The 13,234-nt window shown below is 38.9% G+C and overlaps 1 protein-coding gene across 11 annotated transcripts in view; it reads right to left on the bottom strand.

The window, feature by feature from the left end:
* The window catches only part of eya1 (EYA transcriptional coactivator and phosphatase 1), a 192,768-nt gene that overhangs the window by 10,403 nt on the left and 169,131 nt on the right, over nt 1-13,234 (bottom strand). For all 11 annotated transcript variants that reach the window (XR_011352235.1, XM_069921239.1, XM_069921248.1 and 8 more), the window contains 4 exons: nt 11,480-11,538; nt 11,236-11,396; nt 4,282-4,396; nt 3,880-4,001 (listed from right to left, as the gene is read on the bottom strand). Coding sequence is in view for 10 of the 11 variants with exons in the window: in XM_069921239.1 (XP_069777340.1) it covers nt 3,880-4,001; nt 4,282-4,396; nt 11,236-11,396; nt 11,480-11,538 (457 nt within the window). In the remaining variant the exon portion in view is untranslated. The remainder of the gene's footprint in view (nt 1-3,879; nt 4,002-4,281; nt 4,397-11,235; nt 11,397-11,479; nt 11,539-13,234) is intronic.

Here is a 13,234-nt window from a genome sequence, read left to right as displayed (position 1 = left end):
CTTCTCGCCTAAAACCCTGTCTTGGGTTGTCAAATGACTTCTGCCACTGAAGTACTTCTATTGAAAGGAGACTGGAGAAGCCCAGGTCTGACACACTTCCACACTCTGGGAGTCAGAGTGTCACAAACTGCTGTCAGGACAACAGTGCTGGCACCCGCAGACAAAGCAGCTCAGTCTCCTTTGAACTGAACCTGCTGGGTGAACACACTGACAGATAGTTCCTCATGGCAGTGCTGGCACCCGTGAACGAAGCAACTCAGCCTCCTGCCTGCTGAAGCTGCCAGGTAAGCATCCACACACAGATCAAACGTCTAACTAACCGCCGTCCGACTAACTATTGTCTGACTAACTGTTCGCTGGGCTCCTCAACTGCCCCAGTGCATGCCTCCAGCTTTCCTGATTGGTGGAGATGGATTGACAATAGTGGGCACACTTTCTACGAGCTCACCGTGTACAGCGTGGGGCTCTCGTGCTTCTGACAACTGTCAATTCTCCCAGTGCAGGGGACTTGTGCTCCAAGTAGCTGTTTGATTTCTCAGCACGCTGCTTCAGCGCTTCCCACAGTGCATGCTCCTTTCTCTCCCGCTGCATGTTCAGTCCTGTCCCTGGTCTGAAAATAAAGCTGTCTAGGGTCCATAACAACAGGAGCATCACAGGGCTCTGTTCTTAGCACCCTGCTCTACTCACTTAACACATATGACTTCATGGCTCAGTAAACAATATCACCGTCTACAAATTTGCTGGTGATACCATGGTAGTGGGTCATATAAAAAGGAGCTATAAGTCAGCATACAGGAGGGAGATTGAAAACTTAGCTGAATGGTGCATTAACACCCTCTCACTCAATGTCACCAAATCCAAGGAGCTGAATGTGGACTTCAAGAGGGGAAAACCAGAGATGAACGACCCATTGATCATTGTGGGATCAGAGGTGGAAATTCCTGGGAGTCACTATTTCGGAGGATCTTTCCTGGACCCAACATATGAATGTTATTGTGAAGAAAGCAGGCCATCACCTCTATTTTCTCAGGAGTTTGCAAAGGTTTCGTAAGGTATTATGGACTAGTATGGAAGCACCAATACCTCTAAGTGGAAAATCCTGCAAAAGGTAGTGGACACAGCCCAGTATATTACAGCCAAAACTCTCCCCACCATCAAGAACACAAGAAACGCTGTTGTCGGAGAGCAGCAGCAATCATCAACGATTCACACCACCCAGGGCATGCCTTGTTCTCGCTACTGCCATCAGGAAAGAACCATGGGTGCCACAAGGCTCATACCACCATATAACCATATAACCATTTACGGAGCGGAAACAGGCCATGTTTGCCTTTCGAGTCCACACCGGTGCATTGATTCAGGTTCAGGAATAGTTATGACCCCTCCACCATCAGACTCCTAAACAGCAAACTCAATCAGATAATCATTTAAAGAATCTTACTTTACACATTTTTTATTATTTTCTGTATTGCACAATTTGTTTGCATTTCCTTCTTGTTTACATTTCTCTCTTTTTTTTTTCGAAACTTTATTTATTAATTTTAACATATGAAGAAAGTAAGTAATTCACGTAGAGAAAAAATACAAAATAAAGTAATACAAGTACAAAGTAACATAGTCAATACAATACCAATCTCGGCATCTCCCCCTAACAACTAAAAACTAAGACTAAAAAAAACTATTTTTAACCCCTAAACCCCCCCTCCCCACCCCCACGATAAAGAGTGAAGAATTAATACTATTAGTATAATTTTAAAAAAATCTTAAAAAAAAGATTGATATATAAAAAAAACCAAAAAAGAATTAAGTATTAATTATTAATCCAAAAAATTTTATTATATAAGAATATATATAAAAAACAAAAACAAAAAGAACTTAAATGAAAAAAAACAACTAATAATAAAAAAAATCTAAAAAAAAGAAAAAAAAGAAAACATATATATAGAAAAAATATATAATAAAAAACAAGTTTTTTTAAAGAAAAAAAATGATTAATTCAAACTTATTTAAATTATATATAATCAATACATGGGGTCGACTTTAACTCATAAAAAGACATCTTATCTTGTATAGAAAAAGATATTCTTTCCATAACCAAACAAAACTTCATCTCTGAATACCACCTATCTAAAGACAATACATTTCTATTCTTCCAAGTAATCGCTATACATTTCTTGCCACTGCCAGCGCTAAGTAAATAAAAGAGATCTGGTAATTATCTAATTCTAAATCAATCAACGGTTGCATATTCCCTAATAAAAATATATCAGGGTCTAATACAATATGAAGATTATATAGATTATTAAATACAGATTGAATACCTTTCCAAAACTGTTGTAACCGATCACACAACCAAACAGCATGTAAAAAAGTACCAGAAACCTGATCACAACGAAAACAAAGATCTGACTTACTAAAACCAAATTTTTTAAATTTTTCGAGTGTTAAAATATAATTGATGTATAAAACTATAATTAATCATCGCCAATCTAGCATTAATCAATTTTCGAACATTATTACGGCAGATTTCAGACCAATCTTCTTCAGTTATTGTTAAACTTAAATCTTTTTCCCATTTCATTTTATCTTTATCCCAATCTATTTTACTTTCACTTTCCAACAAAATACGATACAAACCTGATATATAACCCTTTTTTGGAAATGAGAGCACATATTTCTCAAAATCAGTTTCAGACAGTAAATTCATTTGACGACCGCATACCTGTTTTACAAAAGATCTTAACTGATAATACACAAATATAGAATAACCACTTATATCAAATCTCTTTTGCAATTCTACAAAAGAACAAAAATGACCTTCTAAAAAACAGTCAGATAAATTATGTATTCCTTTCTCCTCCCATTGTTTCAAAATAGTATTAGATACCATGAAAGGAACAAGTTGATTATTATATAATGGTAATCTTCACATTTCTCTCTTTTGTGCACATATTTTTACTTGAGTAGAGTTTTTTTTTGCACTACCAATATGTAGAAATGCTGTCTGGTTCATCCAGGAGTAAGAATCTCAGGATTGTATGTGATGTTATGTATGCAGTTTGACAATAAATCTGAACTTTAAGATGTGCCACCCCCACCATGGAAAATATAGACTATATAAAAGTCCTTTATCAACATAAAAGAAAGAGGGAGAGAGTGGGAGAAGTAGCATTTACTAGTAGCCAGATCCATTGACAAGCAAAGAGGAATATTGATAAAGTGATGTCCCCTAACTGTGTTTTATTATCAATAGGAAATGAAAATAACGTGGGAGATGACAATTAAATAAAACATATTACATAAAATGTGTGCAAGTTGATTGCTGCATTAAATAATGCATTAACATAAAATGAATGTAAAATGTCAAATTACATACATCAGCTTGATATTTTAAACTATGTGATTATCAATTGTCAGATTAGATGCTTAACTACATCTTATTCCATCTTATACAAATGCAAATCTGAATAATAACAGGAACAGGGATAAGTCATATAGTTCCCCAAACCTATTCTATTATTCCATTATAATCATGACTGACATGCAATTTTTACTTTACTTTCTTGGCTGATTTCCAAACTCTGTTGATTTCCTTAAGTATCCATCAAACTCCATCCGGATAGACTGAGCACCTATTGCCTTTTAGAGAAGAGAATTCTGAAGTGAAGAAATTTTCACCAATCTTTTGTACAAATGAAGATCCTTATATCAAGATTATGCTCTCTAAAATGTTTCTTTACTGCACAACCAGAGCTTAACATTAATGTGGTTATATTGTTTGTAGAGGAAAAAGCCTGATAAATGTTATTTGGACTTGAAAATTATAATTGTGAAAAACAAACCATAACTATTGGCAATTCATATTTTGATATTACTTACCTATTTTTGTTGCACTATATATGTTTTCAATTGGAAAAGCAATTCCTAATCCATACAACAAGACTTTAGCAAGAGCAGGGATCAGTTGTGTTGTTGTGACTAAGATATTTATGCAGTTTGACCTGAAAGACAACGTATTTTAGGCATTATTGATGATTGGACTTTGAAATATTTCACTATTCATTTATCATAGTGTGGTTTATTCTCCTCTCTACTTGATATCACTGAAGACAAAGACTTTATCATTAAATATCAAAATTAAAATGAACAAATCTATATCCTAAATTTCTAAAATTTTGCAGAAAACTTTGCTTTTTGTTGATGATGTCTTTTATTTTAGAATATTTTCATAAATTGAATTACTTTATTTCAAGGAAATTACAAATTGATTTCTACCCTCACCTTGAATGAATGAGTGTGAGCACTTTTAGCGCAAGTGTTAACCATGAATCCGTCAGAGCTTCAATTTCTGCTCGTAAATGCAACCAAGATTCCCTTTTAGTTGGACCAAGAAGTCCTAAGATTCGGAACAAAAGTATTCAAAGTTATTTATTTCTAACAGCAGCTATCAGTCTCTCATTGCAATTCCATCAGAAAACATCGTGACGATAAAAATTATTTTTATCAATTGTGTATCTATTGCATTAAAGTCACGATGAATACGGTGTTTTTTTCATTTATGCATTACTTCTTTTTTCTTATATATTACATGTCACAAAACCACATTGAGGCAGAAGGTCAAGGTGGCCCTTTACTTCTCCATTGTTACCCAATCATCAGTTACTTGTATAGCAAAATTCAACAATGTCCAGTTGGGATACAGAAGTTGTATTTTCAGCAATTTTTAGTACAGGTGTATAGAAGGATTTTCTTTTATTGGAGTGCTTCAATCTACCTAAGAACTGATGGATTTAATGCAAGGTGTATGAACCTGAACAAGCTTCTCATTTGCATTGTTTTCACAATAAAAATAGATTAGACTATTATTCAAATAGATGTAAAATTATACAGAGAGGAAGAATTATAGCTCAGGAATAAAAAGCAGACATTTTGTAAGTTTTGTAATTACGAAAAGGGTACATGTTCTTCTCCTTAGGCAGCCCAAGAGACTGAGGAAGCTTCACTTACATTCTGCTTCGGAGGTGAGCTTCACATTTTTTTCTCCTCAGATGGCCTAAGGCTATGCTGGTAGAAATGGTGGTGTACTTCACGGTCAATGTCTGCCTTTGTTGATAAGTGGCTCTCCAGATATTAGATGTGTTTCATGCTTTCTAGTGCCTTGTTATGGACCTCAATTTTGGGTTTCTGGAGTGAGATGATGATTTGCAATGGGGACAGGTTGGTGCAGGACCTTTGTTTTGTATTGTTTCAATGGGAGGCCAAATCTCTGGAATACTTCAATGAACAGGACATGTCTGCCTACAAGTGAGTGATACGCAAGGTGTCTGCATGCTGCAACTTGACGACTGAGGTGGAACTGATCTTGCTTCTGAAGGAGAGACAATGGATTGGCCAGTTTAATTGATATGTGGATTTGCTCCACCCAAGCAAGATGTTGGATTTGAAGTACATTATAGCAGCAAGAACATTTGGGAAGTGTTGGAATAGTGTGACAGAAACTTTTAGCACCTTTGTCAAACACAAATGGTAGAGTGCAGGAGAGTCAGGTTGGTAGGAAGAGGTGGGTAGGCGGTAGAAGAGTCATTTATAACCCCACTCATACTGTGTGTGTGTGTGTGTGTGTGTGTGTGTGTGTGTGTGTGTGTGTGTGTGTGTGTGTGTGTGTGTGTGTGCATGCACACACAGCATTAGACATTTCTGCACTCTTCCATGTATGTACTGTATAAGTTCAGTTGTCTAGGACTACACCAAAACCTCAGCCAATTCTGTAACAGAAGTGCATTGGCATCTGCACATTCAAAAAGTCAAGCAAATGAAGTTCAAGATTTGGAAGGTTTGACCCTCATAGATAGGTCCAAGAGTAACAGACCTGAACATCACTCCATTATCAAAGCCCATAACATTCTGTTATTGACATTGCTGACTTGTCCAAGACACAAAATGTATTAGCTCTATCCCACAGCACACTATCTTCTCCCATCACACCAACATATCAGATTAATAAATTTTAAATAGATATCTATCAATTTGAAAGACAGCAAAGCCTCCATGGCACATGGTATGAAAGGTTCATGGGCAGGAATTTCAGACATAAATGTACAACCTCATTTTGCACATCTAGAAGGAGAGCATGCCAGAATACCTCAGATATTATAATCATGGCCATCTTCCAGAAATGAGACAAATCCATTTGCAGTGACCAAAACACAGTCTCTGATCTTTGTTACAGAAACAGTCTTCACTCTAGAAATTAAGCTCCCAGTAACAGCAAGCAAAAAGGAATTGAAAGGGAAGGAGGATTTAAGAAAATGACAACTAGGAAGTGGTACTGAACAAATTGTTGGAGATGCAGCATCAAGTGGGAAAAGTATAAAATCGTCTAATTTGGAAAGAAAAAAACACACAGTATTTAAGTAGGGCCCCAAGATACAAAGAGAACTATCATGTGATACACCAAAGCTTATATGCAGGTACAGAAATAATTGTTTATTGGACAGGGAATTGAATAGAACAGTTAAGAGCAAATGCTTCAATTACAGAGGTCATTACTGAAGCCACAACTGGAGTAGTGGATTTAATATCTCTCATAAGGAAGGATGCCAAGGCATTGGATATAACGTATGGAAGATTCATGGAACCAATATTTGGAATGGGAAGGTGGACTTATGAAGAAGGGTTCGGAATGTTGGAGCTATAGTTATTGGAATTTAGAAGTGTGAGAAGCGATTGCAGAGGTCCCGAGGGCTGTCAACAGGATGGAGAGTTATGATAGAATATAAAACTAGGGATCACCCAAATAAGACAGAAATAAGGCAAACCCTTTGCAGAAGGTACTGAGATTTGGTACTCTCTTCCACAAAAGGTGGTAGAATAATAGAGTATTATAGGAAAGAAATTGGCCCTTTGGCCCTTCTATCTACCAGGACCAATGCCTGAAGAGGGCACAGAAAATCAGTGAACCGGTGCGGACTCGAAAGGCCAACATGGCCTGTTTCCGCTCCGTAAATGGTTATATGGTTATATGGTTAGTCTGTGCCAAACTATTATTCTGGCTTGTCCCACTGACTTTCATCCAGTCCAAAGCAATCCATACCTCTCCCATCCTCTCATAATTTTAAATACCTCTATCAAATTTCCCCTCATTCTCCTATGCTCCAGGGAATAAAATCCTAACCTGTTTAACCTTTCCCTGTAACTCAGTTCCTGAAATCCAGGCAACATAATAGTAAATCTTTGGACTATTTCAATCTGATATCTTTCCTGTAGTTAGGTAACCAAACCTGCACACCATGCTTCCATTTTGGCCTCACCAATGTCTTTTGCAACTTTACCAAAACATCCCAACTCCTGTACTCAGTACTCTGATTTACCAAAGCCAATATGCCAAAAGCACACTTTATAAACCTATCTACTTGTGATGTCACTTTCAGGGAACTATATATCTTTATTTCCATAATCCTCTGTTCTACTGCATCCCTCAGTTCCCTCCATTTACTGTTTATGTCCTTTCTTGGTTTGTCTTTCCAAGATGCACCACCTCACGCTTGTCTGCATTAAATTCCAGCCCATTTTTCCAGCTGGTCCAATCCCTCTGCAAGCTTTGAAAACCTTCCTCACTATCTACAACACTGCCAAACTTTGTGCCATCTGCAAACTTGCAGATCCAATTTATCACGTTATCATCCAGATTATTGATATAGATGACATACAACAAAGGTCCCAGCACCGATCCTTGAGGCACACCACTAGTCACAGGCCTCCAGTCAGAGATGCAATTATCCACTATCACCCTCTGGCTTCTCCTATATAGCCAATGTTGAATCTTGTTTACTACTTCATCATGAATATCGAGCATCTGAACCTTCCTGACTAACCTCTCATGTGGATTCTTGCCTTACTAAAGTCGATGTAGACAACATCCACAGCCTTTTCTTCATCAACTTTCCTGGTAACCCCCTTGAAAAACCCTATAAGATTGGTTAATCACAACCTACCATGCTCAAAGTCATGTTGACTTTGAGCTATGCAAATACTTGTATATCCAATCTCTTTGAACACCTTCCAATAATTTATCTACTATTGACATCAAGCTCACCGGCCTATAATTTCCAAGGGAACTTTTACAGCCTTTTTCAAACAATGCAACAACATGAGCTATCCGCCAATCCTCCTGCTCCTAACCTGTGACTAAGGACATTTTAAATATTTCTGCCCGAGCCTCTGAAATTTTCACACTAGCCTCCCTCAAGGTCTGAGGAAATATCTTGTCAGGCCTCGTGGATTCATCCACCCTTATTTGTTTTAAGACAGCAAACACTTCCTCCTCTTTAATCTGATTAGGTTTCATGACCTCACTTCTTGTTTTCCTAACTTCCCTCGACTCTGTCCCACTTTCCTGAGTAAATACTGACATGTCCCCCATCTCTTCTGGCTCCATATAAAGCTGACCACTCTGATCTTCAACGGGACTAATTTTGTCCCTTACTATTCTTTTGCTCTTAATATACCTATAGAAACCCTTAGGCCTTTGAATTTTTTTTAATATATAGAGGTAGATAGATTCTAAGCAAGAGTGTGCAAGGTTACATGGGTTGACTAGAGCATAAAGTTGAGCTTAAAATTAGATCAGCCATGATCTTATTTAAATGTTGGAGCAGGCTTGAGGAACACATGGACTACTCCTGATTTTAGTTTGTAAGTTTGTATTTAGGTCAGAACCAAGTTCTCCTCCCAGTGGCCAAGATCTACTCCCTGAAATAGAATGTTGATTTCAGAGCAAAATAGATCTGATCTTTTCCATGAAACAATTCCAAAAATAATGCACAAATGGGCATCAACTGCTATACATGTCCTTTCATGATCTTATAAAAAAAGCTTTTGACCCCTGACAATTGAGACAGACTCTGCAGATTCATTCTGAAATATGAATGCCCTCATTAACGTCTCAGCTCTATAATTGTTGGATGAGGGTATAAAAGCTGCAAGCAAGACTATGTTCTGGCTCTTTGTGTGCCTTCAACTGTCTTCAAACAGGGAATAGCTGTCCAGGTTTACTTGCTAAGTTAAAAGCTGAGACTTCTTTGTTTGGGGCGTTTCCAGATTAGGCCTGAAAATGTTTATGGTCAACAGGACTACGATCCATTTAGATAAATCATATAACAATTACAGTACAGAAACAGGCCATCTCGTCCCCTCTAGTCCATACCGATCTAAGTGATCTCCTCTAGTCCCACTACCTTCATTTTGCTTAACCCTCCAGTCCCCTCTCATCCATATACCTACCCAACTTTTCCTTAAATGACAAAATTGATTTTGCTGCGACCACCTCTTCCGGAAGGTCATTCCACTCAGCCACCCTCTCAAAGTGAAGAAGTTCCCTCTCATGTTACTTCTAAACTTTTGCCCCCTAACTCTTAACTTGTGACCTCTTGTTTGAATCTCACCTACTCTAAAGGGAAAGAGCCTATTCACATCTACTCTATCTATCTCTCTCATAATTTTAAATACCTCTATGAAATTTCCGCTCAACCTTCTATGCTCCAATGAATATATAACCATATAACAATTACAGTACGGAAACAAGCCAAATTGGCCCTTCTAGTCTGCACTGGTTTAAGTGAACTCCTCTAGTACCACCTACCTGCTCCCTGCTTATAACCTTCCAACCCCCCTCACATCCAACCCTCTCTTAAATGACAAAATTGACCCTACTACAACCACCTCTGCCGGAAGATCATTCCACTCAGCCACCACTCTGAGTGAATAAGCTTCCTCTTTCGTTACTTCTAAAGTTTTGCCCCTAACTCTTAACTTGTGTCCCCTTGTTCCAATCTATCCAACCCTCAAGGGGAAGAACCTATTCACATCTACTCTATCTATTCCCCTCATAATTTGATATACCTCTATCAGATTCCCCCCCCCCCCCCATCCTTCTACGCTCCAATGAAAAAAGACCAAGTCTACTCAGTCTTTCTCTGTATTCTAGATACTGCAATCCAGGCAACATTTTAGTAAATCTTCTCTGCACCCTCTCTACCTTATTGATATCCTTCCTATAATGTGGAGACTAGAACTGTACACAGTATTGTAAATTTGGCCTCACTAATGCCTTGAATAATCTCAACATCACTTCCCAACTCTTATATTCTATGCTTTGATTCATAAAGCCCAGCATACCAAAAGCTTTCTTCACCACTCTATCTACATGAGATTCCACCTTCAAAGAATGATGAACCATTATTCTTAAATCTTTCTGCCTCACTGCATTCTTCAATGCCCTCCCATTTACTACTTATGTCTTGTTTTGATTATTCCATCCAAAATGAAGCACCACACTTCTCAGCATTAAACTCCATCTGCCATCTTTCAGCCCACTCTTCTAAGTATTCAAAATCCTTCTGCAATCTTTGAAAACCTTCTTTACTATCCACAATGCCACCTATCTTTGTACCATCTGTATATTTACTAATCCAGTTTACCACTCCATCATCCAAACCATTAATGTAAATGACAAATAACAAGGGACCCAATACTGATCCCTGAGGCACACCGCTTGTAACCGGCCTCCACCCTGACAGACAGTAATCCACCATGACTCTCTGGCATCCACCTTTTAGCCACTGTTGAAGCCATTTGAACTATCTCAAAATTAAAATCTAGCACCAAAACCTTCCTTACCAACCTTCCACGCGGAACCTTATCAAAGGCCTTACTGAAATCCATACAGACAACATCTACTGATGTGAGACTAGCATTCATTTGTCGTGTTTGGAGGGGCTCCACCAGGGGTTGTGAATTTCAAATGTGCCTTGGGGCTTATATGAGGTTCATGTTGTCTGCAAACCTTTCAAGGAAGATGCTTTTCCTGTAGACAACATAAGGTGTATTGAGGGTGATGACGATGATGAGTTATTGTCATACACATTGTATAATATACATGTGTACTTTGCTACCAGGAAGCTCAGTGGTCCAAAGATAATTCTCGGCTTCCTGGAGGTGAATATTTACCATATTTTTGTGGAGGCACCTGAGACAGGCCCAGCAGTAACACTCTGTTATGGAGTAAACCAGAGCAAGTGAAGCAGTTCAACAGCATATTGGCTTCACTGCTCCAGGTGGTATCAAATTAGGATTTAGAGAACATATGTCTAAATAAGTCTATATTTGCTGCTTTTAAATTACCTAGCCTCTTCCTGATTAACAAACAACCTTATGAAGGAAAATAAGAGTACTTGCCTCCAACATTATTTTTGTAATTGTTATAAATTTCTTTTACTCTCCGATATCGAAAAGCTAGTTTCCTCATCCAATCGACTCCTCCACGCACACCGGTTGCTAGGCAAAGATTTGCGCTTGTTGCTGCAGCATGGAAACCATCTGTTGCAAAGTTGTAAGTGCTGTTCAAAGGAAATCAAATGACACTGATCAACCAAAGACAGATACTGGAGTGATAGGCCTTTACTTTTAGTTCAAAACATACCTTAAATCCTGTCCATTATCATCTGATGATACATCGTCAATGTGAACTTGATCACATTCCTATGAAAAAAATGAATTTGAATAAAGTAAATGAAATAAAGCACTAAAACCAGATTCTATTTCCTCACACACGAGGAGCTGGTACATAGGCTGAATTTTGTTCAACTTTTTTAGTACATTAAAACATGTTTGAATGAATTGGAAAAGAACACTAAATATTTCAAGTTGAATGCAGCAACAATAGGCAATAACATTAGAAGACAAGTGAGCATAATTGCCCTTGGCATCAAGGCAATACTTGATTGGATATGGCACCAGGATATCCTGGCTAAACTGACTTATAGGAATCGGAGAAAATATCCACAGTTCAGAATCAGACCTAGGACGTGGAAGATGTTTTTGATGGTTGGAGGTCAATCATTTCAGCCACAGGACCCCTCTGCAAGATTCAAGATTCATTTATTGTCATGTAATAGTACAGAACATGTACTATTACATGAAACTGCCTTCTACCTGCTACAGGGCAGACAAAGAGTCGCCGCTGGTGGACAGGACCCCTCTGCAAGATTCAAGATTCATTTATTGTCATGTAATAGTACAGAACATGTACTATTACATGAAACTGCCTTCTACCTGCTACAGGGCAGACAAAGAGTCGCCGCTGGTGGACAGGACACCTCTGCAAGATTCAAGATTCATTTATTGTCATGTAATAGTACAGAACATGTACTATTACATGAAACTGCCTTCTACCTGCTACAGGGCAGACAAAGAGTCGCCGCTGGTGGCCCCTTACAGTATCTTTCTTCTTTGGCTTGGCTTCGCGGACGAAGATTTATGGAGGGGGTAAATGTCCACATCAGCTGCAGGCTCGTTTGTGGCTGACAAGTCCGACACGGGACAGGCAGACACGGTTGCAGCGGTTGCAGGGGAAAATGGGTTGGTTGGGGTTGGGTGTTGGTTTTTCCTCCTTTGCCTTTTGTCAGTGAGGTGGGCTCTGCGGTCTTCTTCAAAGGAGGTTGCTGCCCGCCAAACTGTGAGGCGCCAAGATGCACAGTTTGAGGCGATATCAGCCCACTGGTGGTGGTCAATGTGGCAGGCACCAAGAGATTTCTTTAGGCAGTCCTTGTACCTTTTCTTTGGTGCACCTCTGTCACGGTGGCCAGTGGAGAGCTCGCTTACAGTAAGAGAGAAAGATAAGCAAAAGAGAGTCTCTTCAGCGTCACTGAGTGATCATTGATTCATGTCTGGTGCTGCTGCAGCCTCAAGGACAACTTTTTGATTAATCAGCAACCTGAGACCAAGATCCAAACCTCCGACGTGATCAGGAAACCTTCAGTGCCCGAGGCCCTTGCCCTGAGCATCCTTTCAATTCCCGGTTCCGATACCTGGTTCCCATAGCCTGTCTCCAGCAGCTTGTGTGGGTCCTTCAACCACAAATTGCTAGCAGCCTGTGTGGGTTTCTCAGCTGCTAAGCTCCTCAATGGTTCACTGCCATGGTCATATTCCCCACAATAGAACCCCCTAAGAGTTCCTCAGGATAGTGTCCTGGGTCCAATAATCTTCAACTGCTTCTTCAATTATAATGTCAGAATAGGGATGTTTGTTGATGAGGTTGGTTTGGTAGATAATGTGAAGGTAAACCTGAAGGGTTTCTACAAATATGTTAAGGGTAAAAGGATAGTAAGGGACAAAATTGGTCCCCTAGAAGATCAGAGTGGTCAACTGTATGTGGAGCCTCACAAGATGAGGGAGC

This window comes from Narcine bancroftii, chromosome 2 (genome assembly GCF_036971445.1).
Source record: "Narcine bancroftii isolate sNarBan1 chromosome 2, sNarBan1.hap1, whole genome shotgun sequence".
Lineage (NCBI taxonomy): Eukaryota > Metazoa > Chordata > Chondrichthyes > Torpediniformes > Narcinidae > Narcine > Narcine bancroftii.
This window is presented reverse-complemented; position numbering and strand designations above follow the sequence as displayed.